Below are 13,316 nucleotides of genomic sequence, written 5' to 3'. Positions count from 1 at the left end.
ACGCAGGTCTCCATGAACGAAATCACCCCTCAGCTCAGCAGCATTCCAAACTGCCCGGTAGCCAGTCCGGCCCTGCTTCAAAGGACTTACAATTGGAGCCCATATTTATCCATCTAACGTAATGGCACTGCTTTTGAATTACGTTGTGCTTGGGCTCTCTCAGCAATGCAAGCCGTGTTGTTTGATAGTGTATTATATGTAGGCATCTTAGTCCTTTTGCTTTAACTGATGCCCAATCTACTAGACCTTAGGTTTGCAGGTTTAAGGGAATAGCATATTCTCTAAAAGCAGAAAACTATCCAACACTTATTTTTGCCTTCGGGAAACAACCCTAAACTGCTGGTTAACTTAATCCCTCTCAATAGCATTAGGATCATCTCTCACCTCCTTGGTTAGAAGGTTAGTCTAAATTAAGGTAGAAGTGATGTGTTGATCCTCGATCAAGGGTCCCTAAATGCAGGCACAAAGTAGTGAGATTGTATTTAGGAGTTTGTGCCGACCTGTATATACTTATATTCACAATATTATGGTACTCAGCTTTCTGAATATAGGTCCAGATTTACACTTAAATCATACAACACATTGCAGCAAGTGAAGTAACTGTGCTGTGTTGTATGAACAAGAGAGCGCAGAACAGAGACATATCAACAAAGATGTGGCACTGTTCCACTGTTCTACTGTCTCTCTGTGCTTATGTACATTATGCAGCCATGTGCAAATGCAAACACCCTTGCACCATGGTGTTTCTGTTGTGATCAGCATAGTTTTTTGTGCAGCGTGGGGTCCCTTCCCAAACGGAAACTATAATGAAAGGCAATTTCTGTTTGTTTGGGAAGCACGCAAGCACAGTGGAAAGCATGAGGAAAAATATTTCTCATCCTGCTGCTGGCCTCAGGAATTCACAGGAGTTTGGTGCAAATCCATGTATCCAAGTCTATGTAGAAATGGATTTGCATCACAATTCATGGATGAATGCACAAAAACATCCATGCATCACCCATGGACAGCATCCTTAATTTACAAAAAGAAAGCAAGGGAACACATTGTTGTGCTTTGTGATTGCTTTGTCCTACCATTCATCTTAAATCATGATTTGCATAGGATTGTACATACCAACACAACACTTTGCGTTGTGTCTGTGTTAAAAAAAGTACAACAAACCTGATGCAAAGTGTTTGGAAATCTAGGCCTTAATGTTTGACAAGACAGTACTTAAAACTCGATATGGTAATAGAAGCCCCACCTTTGCTGACTGTATTGTTATGTCTGGATTCATGAAATGCTAAATTGTATGTGTTGCTTGAGGAACATCTATGGTTGGGGCACAATAACTATCCTCCTTAAACGTTGTAATTCAGGTGATGTGAAGAGAGATCTTCTGATTGGACTGTCCGTACCTCCCATTATTCACCAATACCTGCCAGCTTGTGAAACATTCCGCGAGGTCATTGTTGCCCAGTACACTGAAAATAGCCTTCAGGAAATCAAGAAATGGTGGAAAAAGGAACCTGGAGCATTTGATTGGGCACAACTTCTAAATCTTTCATTTGAGGCTGAGGATGACAGGTACTGTACTAATACACATTTTGCATCTGTTGGTATTGCATCACTTACTCTTGGTTTTAAGTGGTCCATTTACTAGCTTTCTAAGTAACTAAATATAATATAAATGTATAGAAATTCTTCTGGTCGCTGTGATTTTTCTGATAATGTTCCCATTTGATATAATGAGGGCATTTTTTTAGGCAGAGGTTGGGGCAGAGGGCGCAGGCGAAAGCGAGGCAACGCCTCCGAGAAGAAAGTGCAGTGGGAGGACGCACGTCCCCACGGAATGGACACCCGGAGCACGAACAGGTCAGGGCCAAAATGAGCCTCGTGGTCAACCTCTCGGATCGCATTTTGACCGAGAATGAGGAACAAGTCCTCCAAAGAGGACTGGGCTTTGGCCCTACACCAAGGATCGACCTGTTTAACCAAACCAGGGAGATACAATCTTTCTTCAGAAAGGTCAGACTTAAGGCTTTCTTTGAGGGTAAAGCCCCAGAACCAGCACAAGACTCAGGACTGCACAACCCTTCTACATTTACACCCCACAATGGGATGGTTCCCAACGAGGTCCTGACCTTTGAACAGGCGGTACTGAAAGACATTGACACTCTGGATAGACAAAAAAACCATTCTAACATCTCCCGCAAAGAAATGGAGGTGCTAAAATCATTGGCAGACGACCCGCTCATCACCATAAAACAGGCTGATAAAGGCGGGGCCACTGTTTTAATGAACACCAAAGACTATGAGCTTGAATGTCTGAGACAACTCAATGATGATCGTTACTACACCCCCATTCCAGGTGACCCGACCCCACGCCTACAAACAACTATCACAGGCCTGGTGGAAACTGCCGAATGTGAGCGATGGATAAGTAAAAAGGAGGCTGAATTTCTGAACCAAAAAAATCCTAGGGTCCCCTACTTCTACACACTACCGAAAAGTCATAAGGGAACAAGACCAGTCCCAGGGAGACCTATAGTTTCCGGTATCGACTCCGTACTAGAACCTCTGTCCAAATTTTGCGATCATTTCCTCCAGCCCTTGGTTAGACGCATCCCTTCTTACATTCAGGACACTGCCGATACCTTACGGCATCTTAACTCAGTCGAGAATGCAAGCCATATTGACCTTTTGATTACCCTAGATGTTGAAGCCCTTTATACCAACATCCCACAAAGGGCCACACTAGAGGTAATCGAGTCACGCCTGAGAATGGAGGAATGGGACTCTAACACTCCGCCTTCATTCATTATGGAATGCGCGACACTGGCACTCACTGAAAACTTCTTTGAGTTTAAGGGACAATTCTTCCATCAGACCCAAGGGACCTCGATGGGCAGCACCTTTGCCCCGTCGGTGGCATGTCTCTATATGGCCGACTTCGAGGACAGATTCATCCACCACCAATCCAACCCATTCTTGGCCAATATCACAATGTGGAAGCGCTTCATTGACGATATCCTCATCCTATGGTCAGGTCGCCCTAACTCACATGAGGCCTTCTTCGTATGGGTTAACTCACTCAACCCATATCTTCGGTTCACCATGTCCTCCTCACGCAAAGAGATTGCCTTTCTCGACCTAACAGTACAATTGTTAGATGGTAGACTCCAGACAACAATGTTCAGGAAACCAACAGACCGAAATAGTCTCCTACATTTCGAGAGCCATCATCCTAAAGCCTTACGGTCCAATTTACCATTTGGACAATTCCTCCGAATCAGACGGAATTGTAGTAACATTGCAGACTACAAAAAAGAATCCACCATCTTGTCAAGAAATATACTAGACAGAGGCTATCCCAAAGGAGAGGTTATGAAAGCAAAAAAACGGGCGAGAAATAATAACAGAGAGGCACTCCTGGAGAGACGGGACAAACCACCCATCGAAAACCAACCGATCACCTGTGTCACGACTTTCACCCCACTATCAACCAAGATCAAAAACACAATTAAACGCCATTGGGGAATCCTGAACACAGGCGATTTGACTTTTGAACTACCAAGGTTTGCTTTCAAAAGGTCACAAAATGTGAAGGACATATTGATCCACACTAGACCGAAGACCACCAAAAAAAGTTCCCAGCAGACATTATGGAACCTGCCACCGGTCACCGGCCACTACCCATGCGGTAACTGTGGGGTTTGTAAATACACTACCCCCCAGAAAACAATACAGCTCACTGACACCTTTAAATGGGTTATCCAGGGCCCCACAAACTGCAACACTACCCACTGCATTTATATGCTGACTTGCCCATGTGGTCTCAAATACATTGGGATGACTACACGTACAATTAAGACAAGGATCACTGAACACCGTAGTAATTTCCGGTGCAAGAAATCGCACACCAAGATGTGCAAACACTATCTTGAGAAACAGCACAGCGCCGACTGCATACGGTGGGTGATACTTGAGGCAAGTCCAAATTGCCCTAAAAATGCCCTGTTCCGCAAAGAACAAAGGTGGGTACACCGCCTCTCCACAGACAGACAAGGGCTGAATGAGGACATTCCCTGGAATTCTCTGTAAACATCCAACCCTATGTCACAGTATCTATCCACGTCAGGCCAAACACTAGTTACACCACTCCATCATGGCCGTAATTACCTAGGTTACCACGTGACCCGCACAGAGGGCGTTAACCGACGCAACCTTATGACGCGTTCACCTATAAATAGCCCACGCCCCCGTAGTTCATTACCTATTCGAGCTCGGCGGTGATGGGAAGGTGACTCAGCACGGACACGGATAACTTGAGGTAAGATCAGACAACTCCCTAGGTGCCCTATACGGGGTGGAACGATACCAAGAATTTCGATAACCTTAGTTCTCTCTCCCTAGCCTGAACTATAGGCAATTCCTGTTGTACCGACCCGCCGGTAACTCAGGTGGCTATTAGTCCAAGACCTTTAGGTGAGTTTGTAACTAACCACGTCACGGTTTGCCATCTCCTGATTCGGGTTCTCTCCCTGAGATAACAGTTGCGTTTTTTAACTACTGTTTTTAGATCACAACGCACCCACCACGAACATAGGTATAAGAGTGTTCACTACACTATACACTCTTTATACATCACAGGCATGTTCGTATGTGTGACACCGCACACACCACCACCACTTCACTGCACTGATATGCTAGATTGGCTGTTACAATTGTTGATATTGAACATGATACCTGCTCTAATGTTTCCTTTTTGTCTCCATACTTCAGGCATAGGATTTCCCCTGAGGTAAAGCACACGAGGTTCATGACACTAGCATGTCCCTTTTTTAACCCTTCACCCACAATCTCACCAGGTCCTGACGAATCGCGGGAAATCCCCAAGCGAGAAACATGTTGACCGACCTTTACATTAGTCTAGTTTGAAACACGGCACGTAACTCTCCGTGACCCAACAAACTAAGCTACACCTTTTAATGATAGTAGGAGGACCTCCAGAATAAAGTCTTTTCCGGGACCCTATACTATGTTTTAAACTTCACCCTTCCAAATTCAGGATACTATTGCCCTGGCCCACACACCCGCACTTCACCAACAGGCAGCTGGACAAAAAGATCTCCGCCAAAGAGCCCCTCTTTGAGGTGAGCCCGTCGGGGATTGCACCGCCTCCCCGACGAGGAGCAACCGCCGATGATGAAGCATGACATCCCTCGGGGTGTGTGAGGCAAACATGTCCAACTTAATGGATGCCCAAGAGTGTTAATATACACCTTCGGTACAGCTAGTCTCCCCTTTCCTGTCAGGAACAGTTCAGCAACCCCCGCTTGTTGTTTAGGCATTTTTTTGTGAGACCAGAATATTATTAGGCCAGGTCAAATTTTTATGTATGACGGAGTAATCTGAATACATTTGCACTACTATTATAACATGAAATTACTGAAAATTAATCAATTTTATCCGCTATGGACTGCATGAACCATAGCAAAGCGAGGATTCTCACATCAGTCTTTTAATCCACCATTATACAATCTGTATAAAGGGTTGCATCATCTTGTGGCAAGTACAGTTCTAGAGGCATTTCTTTCAACATCACCCTATATGAAACTTATACATCTTACACCCAAAGTTTATTTGGAATGAATTGCCAAGCCTTTAAAGCCATTTAGGGATTTACCTGAGAGGGAACATTTGCTGATGCAATAAAAATGCTAGCAAAGGATTCTGAAAGCTTAAAGAATACGGTGAACAAAATGCCAATTAATGTATGACTCCTTCAGTCACCATGCATTCATATTGTTGCTTGTTTTGAGAGCCATTATTGTAATACTAATGAATCTATTGGATAAAAACAGCAATTGTCTTTTATTCTTATACTAAGAGCCTAGCAATTGCCAGGCCCATCTCTCAACCTACCTCTGAGTGGCCTCCAGGCCAACTCCAGGATCTGGGTTCTCCTGCTTATCCTTCAGACCTTTTCCCTTCTGCTGCATTCTTCTTCGATTTCAATTTCTGCCTCGTATTTTACTACAGTTCTCCTATTATTGTTTTTTACTTTCTCTTCTCCCACTTTGCCTCTTGTTGGTTGCCCCTCTTTCTCTCCCTTTTGCCTTTACGCTCTCCTTTCCCATCCTTTCCTACTGCATCTGCCAATTGTTCTCTCCTTTTTACACTTTCTGCCTCTTGCATCATTCTCACCTTTCCTTTTGGGTTTGGTACTCCTATTTTCAAGCTCTGCTCACTACAGCCTCCTTTCATCTTATCCCTCTTTCTCATTGAGATCAGTCTGATGAGGGGTGATACCCAAAACTGGTCCCAGGATGCTTACTTTCTGGTCCAGGAAGTACCTGGCCAAGCATTTCGGGCTGGACTGTTCCCATGGGAAGTAGGGTCAAGACTGATTTGCATATAGCTGGGTCCAAAGTGGAATTGAGCTGTGAGAAAAACAAATTGGATTTAACCCAGATCTGTGACTGGGGTGAATGTTTAAATTATTCAACATTACATCCATCATCTGTTCTTTTTGCATTCTGATAACTCGCCATCGAGGACTGGGATCTAATCAACACTCTCACTCGATTCGAGTCCCTTCTCGTTCAAAGACTAAAGACCATCCAGAATGCTGCAGGAAGACTCGTACTTGATATCTCTCATCGCTATCAGCTACCACCTGAGAGAACCTTCAAAAATGTTCCCTTCTGCTGAATTCTTCTTCGATTTCCATTTCTGCCTTGTATTTTACTGCAATTATCCTAATATTGTTTTTTACTTTCTCTTCTCCCACTTTGCCTCTTGTTGGTTGCCCCTCTTTCTCTCCCTTTTCCCTTTACGCTCTCCTTTCCCATCCTTTCCTACTGCTTCTGCCAATTGTTCTCTCCTTTTTACACTTTCTGCCTCTTGCATCATTCTCACCTTTCCTTTTGGGTTTGGTACTCTTATTGGGTCCAAACTGGAATTGAGCTGTCAGTAAAAAAACATTGGGTTTAACCCAGATCTGTGACTGAGGTGAAGGTTTAACTTGATCAGAATTATGTCCATCTTCTGTTTTTTTTGCACTCTGCAAACACGCCACCGAGGACTGGGATCTAATCAACATTCTCATCGATTAGAGTCTCTTCTCGTTCAAAGAATACAGACCATAAAGAATGTTCCAGCAAGACTTGTACATGATCTTTCTCATCACATCGCTATCAGACCACACCTAAGAGAACTCCACTGGCTCCCTGTACACAGGAGATGCCAGTTCACGCTGCCCGACTCTGTACTCGCCTACATCAACCATCACCTGATATTTCACAAACCCTCCAGACACCACCACACTGCCTTCATGGTGCTTACTCACAACCCCTGCATTTATATAAATTGCCCATTGATTCCCCACACAGATCGAAATCTTATAAAAATAATAACCTTGTATTTTTATTGATATATTAATTTTTTATTTTGGCTGTTTTGCATAGCGCGAACAAGACCCTTGCGGGTATCAGAGCGCTTTACAGATCAAATATAGGTAATGGCATATAAAACACATGTAAATATAAATACATTGGCATATATGAATACAGTAAGTACTGGGAACAATTAAGGATTAGCACATAGCTGCTGTGGTGTATAGGACAAGTTCAAGTGAATTTGGCCATGAGAATTGATTTCACTTCTTTTTTGAAATAGGTTGTACATGGGTTAAGTCTCGTTTCTGGAGGAAGAGCGTTCCATATCCTAGTTGCCATTCCTGAGAAGGTACGATTGTATGTTTTTTTCTCGGTGAAACGTTGTGGTTTCAGAAGAAGATTGTTAGAGCTCCTGGTAGACCTGTTGCCGCCTGAGAGTACTAGTTTCTCAGCTAGGTATCTAGGGGTTTTGTGATGAAGTGCCTTATGTGTCATACAGGCAATTTTTAGCTGGATTCTGGCCTCAAAAGGTTGCCAGTTGAGGGCCAGAAGGTCCGGGGAAATTTGGCAGTTGCATTTCGTGCCTGTGACGAGTCTAGTGGCTGTATTGAAAGAAGCACTGAGAGGAGCGGTTGCTGATTTGGGTAGACCACAAAGTGCAACACTCCCATAATCAATTCTGGGAATTACTAGCGAGTAAACTGCCTGTTTGAAGTCATTTGTGGGAACAAAGGGTTTCAGTTTTCTTAGTGTGTTAATTTGAAAATGTGCACCCTTTGTTGCAACGCTGATATGTTTCTGCATGTTTAGTTTATCATCTAGGGTTATTCCCAGAGATTTTGCGGAATTGATGATGAGAGGTTGACCATCTAGTGCCGTTAGGTGTTCCATCCATTCGCTGATGATCGTTGTTTGGTTGGGAGGGGCGATTAAAAGGAATTCTGTTTTTAGTGTGTTTAGTTTTAAATGGTTCATAGCTAGCCAGATCTGTGTATCTTGGAGCGTTGAGTTAAGGGACTTGATGTCTTCAAGAGATTTGACCTTAATATAGAGTTGTGTATCGTCTGCGCACATGTGATATTGGATATTTGCGGAGTTGAGAAGCTCTGTGAGTGGTTCCATGAACAGATTGAAGAGTGTTGGGGAGAGAGAAGATCCTTGAGGTACTCCCAGAGTGACAGGGGTGGACTTAGATAATGATTGGTTGATCTTGAATCTTTGTGTTCTGTTTTGGAGGAAAGAGGTGAACCATTTGAATACTGTTCCAGATAGCCCCATTCTATGCTTCAGGAGGTTCAGTAGTTTGACTTTATTGAAGGCTGAGGAGAGGTCAAGGAGGATTAGCAGGCAGGCTTTGTTTTGATCCAATATTTGTAGTGCATCATCAATTATGGGGGTCGTAGCTGATTCAGTGCTGTGTCCTGAACGAAAGCCTGATTGGAATTGGTCTAGAAGGTTGAAGCGGTCTATGTGGAGGCTAAGCTGCATGTGGACACACTTTTCAAACAGTTTGGCAAGGGTTGAGATGTTAGATATTGGGCAATAGTTATTTAAGTCAGATGGGGCAGCTGATACTTTCTTAGGGATGGGTGATACCTGACCAGCTTTGAGGATGTCAGTTATGGTTCCTTGCATGAAGGAGGAATTTATGATCCTCGTCCATAGGGGCACTAGCAGTGGCATAAAGGTCTTTAGGTGTGATGCTGGGAGGAGGTCAATTAAATGGTTAGAAGGATTCAGAGAACTGAGTGTGTTGAGGATAGATTCTTCGTTGCAGAGGTTGAAGGTGGACCAGGAGGCATTGTTTTTGAGGTCGGGTGTTGTGACGCTGTTGTACGAGGACCCCACTGTGGTCCGAGAGGAGATTGTGGGTGTAACAGGAAGTGATACTAGATCTTAAGTAGGTATGCCTTTAGTTTTTCAGCCTTTGTTGTGAAAAAGGGGGCACAATCCTCACATTTGGGAGGTATATCCGGGTTGGTTTGGGGGGAATAGTGGACACCCTTAGACTGGGCTTTGATTATTTCGAAGATTTTTTGTGAGGCAATTCTTAGCTTGGTCTAGTTGAGTGCGTATGTAATCCACTTTAGATCGTCTAATCCTTCTGTAGTAGGCATTTCTGGTGCTCCTTAGTAATTTCAGGTGGGCAGTGGATGGGGCTGCTCTCCATTGTCTTTCAATAGCTCTCAATGATCTCCTCTCTTCATTTAGTCTACCATCATACCAGGGTTTTGAGTTCTTTGTGTTCAGTCTTTTTAGTTGTAGGGGGGCTATGGTGTCAATAATCTTGTTCATCGAGTGGAAGTAGTGATTTGTCAAAGCCTGAACATCGTTGGATCTATCAGGTGGAGGCACGAGGGTGTGACTAGCTGATGAAACATAGACCGGATTGATGTTTTCTAGGTTCCTCTTCCAGGTTTGTGTTCTCGTGGGTTGGACAGAGAGTAATTTGACTGCTTCCTTGATATGAAAAGTGATAATGTGATGGTCGGACCAGTCGCACGGGAGGATCGATTCCAGTTGGGTAGAGTTTGATTTGGAAATTATTAGATCAAGGATTGATCCTTTTTCGTGCGTGGGGCTGTCACAAATTTGGATCAGATTGAGGTCGGATAGGAAAGCTTTGAGGCTATTGACATCTGGGTCGTCAAGATCGTTCAAGTGAAGATTGAGGTCCCCCAGGAAGATCTGTGTATTTTGTTGCCCTACGTTTGTCGCTAAAATATCCATCAAATGTTCGATGAAGGTGAGGTTGTTGCCAGGAGGATGGTAGAAAGAGTGTAGTGTGCATATTGGCTTGCTATTGCTAGTAATGAGTAGGCAAAGGTATTCACAGGAGGAGAACATTGGAGTGTTAGAGCGGTTCACAGAGATGTTGTTCTTGTGAATGCAGGCAATACCACCACCAATCTTGCCGGGTTTGTCTAGTCTTGTGATGTAGTAGTTTGGGGGAACTAATATGTCTAGAATGGGTGTGGGTGACTCAGTTAGACAGGTTTCCGTTAAAATTATAAGGTCGGGTTCATTGGTTATAATAAGGTCAGCTATGACCGAGGCATGACGTGCAGCCGATCTACAATTTAATAAAATGCATTTTAACTGGGCTTTGGTCGAGGTGGTATTTTGGTCATGGGAGATGGGTACTCTTGTGAGGTTGCTTTCAACAATACCTCTGGGAGTGTGTCTTGTCCTTCTAGAGGCCTTGGGAAGGATGGGTTGGATTAAGGACATTTTCTGAGTCATCTCTAAGTGAACTCGCCCACCCGGTAGGGTTGGAGGTTCGTAGAAGTTAAGTAGTGAAATAAGGACCTTAGGTGATAGTGCTCTCATTTCCCTTGCTGGCCTGGATGAAGCATTGGGGTAAGGTACTGTTTTCCATTTGGGGGCTTCCTGAAGCGAGGGAATAGAGCGAGGCTGCTGAGTGGGTTTCACTTTGGGCTTGGGTTGTTGCCTTATCAGATTGTGCAGAGTTTGGATGTCTTCTTTTATTTGTCGTAAGGATAGTATTATCTCGTCTAGTTTGGGTTCAGGTGTTAAGGTTGTCATATTGCTGGCCTGGACTGTCGTTAAGATGGGCGGAGTTGTGGCTTGTGTGGTGTCCTTGGGTGGGACTTGTGTTGGATCGACGGGTGGTGGGTTTGCAGTGCCCCGTCCCATGGCGAAGGGAGGGGAGGAGAGTGCTTTAGGAGTGTCTGAATTTGTGTGTGGTATTGTGGGAGGGGAGACACTAGGTAGGGGGAGAGTGAACTGTGGAAGTGCAGGTGTGATGTTGTTGTGTGCTGTGGGGGGACTGATGTTGAGATTTAGATTGCGGGGTGCGAGGGGGGCTGCAGCCATAACGTGATTGACTGTGTAGGGAGAGATTGGGGTAGAAACTGGAATATAGTTGAAGGGAGGGGTGAGGGTGGGGGGTGAGGTGGAGAAGAAATGGGTGAGGAGTAAGGGTGGGCATAAAATCTGTTTCGCGGGCGAATTTGCGGATTTTCCACGATTTCGCGATCCGCGAATCTCGCGAAATCGTGGTAAAATCTGCGAATCAGCATGGACGAATTTTCGGCCAAGCAAGGGTTACAGCAGCAGGTGCAAAAGTTGCACCTAATTTCTTTGTAACCTTTTACAAAAGGGTTACAAACAAATTAACTTCAACTTGGAAACCTGCTGCTAATTGCTTCCTGGCGCCTCTTTGCCTACTTGCAACTATTCTCTGACCCTGCTCTGACCCTTGAAGCAGGGTCAGAGAATAGTTACAAGTAGGCAACACAGCACCTGTCCAAGGAATTAAACTAAGCCTGGGCGTAGTTCGCGTAGCCGCACTCCTCTGAGTTACGCGAAGATGCACTTGCACTCCGCGAACTACGCATAACTCCGCGAACATGCGTAGTAGCTTGCTTGAACCGTTCGCGAGCCGTTTTTCGACTTCGGGAGCGCCGTGGAACTCTGGAACCTGCTCGACACCACATCTCCAGACGTCGCCTTCCTCAGGGAAACATGGATGAATGCCTCCTCAGCGCCCAACATCGCCGTCGCCGTCCCGGACGGATACAAGATCACCCGGAGAGACCGTGTCAACCAGACAGGAGGAGGCATCGCCATCGTCCACAAGCACACCATCCGCATCACAACCAACTCAGACGACACCCTCACAGCCGCCGAACATCTTCACTTCCAGATACACACCGACCCCAAGACCACACTCAGAGGCACCATCATCTACAGACCCCCAGGACCTCGCACACAATTCAGCGAAGACATCGCAGACTTCATCAGCCCGCACGCCCTCGCCTCTGCTGACTACATCCTCCTAGGGGACCTCAACTTCCACCTGGAGAACAACAATGACAACACCACCACCACCCTGCTGGACAACCTCGTCAACCTCGGACTCATGCAACTGGTGAACACCCCCACCCACTATGCTGGACACACGCTTGACCCAGTCTTTTCCTCCAGCAAGTACATCTCCTTCAGCCACTCCACCGGACTCCACTGGACAGACCACAGCTGCGTCCACTTCAGCTTCAGAAAGACCACGACTCACCACCACCCGCAACAGTTTCCCCACAGGAACTGGAACAAGATCACCACCGACCAGCTCACCACTTCACTGAGCCAGAACCCTCCCGCCAGCTCAACGGACCCCAACCAAGCAGCCAACAACCTCACACAGTGGATCACCAATTGCGCTCGCCCAACCAGCCTCGACCACTCGCAGTCCGGCTTCCGTGCCAACCACAGCACCGAGACCGCCCTCATCGCAGCCACTGACGACATCCGAGCCCTGCTCGACAACTGGGAAACAGCGGCCCTTATCCTCCTGGACCTCTCCGCAGCATTCGATACGGCACTCCACACCACTGGAGTCAAGCTAGCCGGGCTGATGAGAGGTGTTACCTCGAAACCGGTCCGGTCCTCGGATGCTTGATTCCGTTCTGGGAAGGACATGGTGTTTGTAGTTCGTAGTTCGGACTGGACTGTTCCCATGGGGCACAGGGTCAGAGCTGATTTGCATATCACCATTGTCTAACCCAGGGTGGTGTGGAGTGCAAAAAAAACGATGGATTTGGGCCCAGATCTTTGGACTGGGGTGAGTGTGTGACATTGATCCACATTTGGTCCATCACCTGTTGTTTTTGCATATTCCGCCCTAAGTGCGCTGGGGATGCCCAGACGTGGGTCCCAGGCACTCCACACCACTGGAGTCAAGCTAGCCGGGCTGATGAGAGGTGTTACCTCGAAACCGGTCCGGTCCTCGGATGCTTGATTCCGTTCTGGGAAGGACATGGCTTTTGTAGTTCGGACTGGACTGTTCCCATGGGGCACAGGGTCAGAGCTGATTTGCATATCGCCATTGTCTAACCCAGGGTGGTGTGGAGTGCAAAAAAACAATGGATTTGGGCCCAGATCTTTGGACTGGGGTGAGTGTGTGACATTGAT

General features: G+C 45.9%; 1 protein-coding gene across 1 annotated transcript in view; it reads left to right on the top strand.

The window, feature by feature from the left end:
* LOC147718290 (nicotinamide N-methyltransferase-like) overlaps positions 1-13,316 on the top strand; it is a 66,456-nt gene that overhangs the window by 18,512 nt on the left and 34,628 nt on the right. The window contains exon 2 of the mRNA XM_086918253.1: positions 1,359-1,566. Within this exon, the coding sequence (XP_086774379.1) occupies positions 1,359-1,566 (208 nt within the window). The remainder of the gene's footprint in view (positions 1-1,358; positions 1,567-13,316) is intronic.

This window comes from Lissotriton vulgaris, chromosome 4_1 (genome assembly GCF_964263255.1).
Source record: "Lissotriton vulgaris chromosome 4_1, aLisVul1.2, whole genome shotgun sequence".
In the NCBI taxonomy this organism is placed as follows: Eukaryota; Metazoa; Chordata; class Amphibia; order Caudata; family Salamandridae; genus Lissotriton; species Lissotriton vulgaris.
The sequence above is the reverse complement of the archived record's forward strand: the minus strand, read 5'-3'. Positions and strand labels throughout refer to the sequence as shown.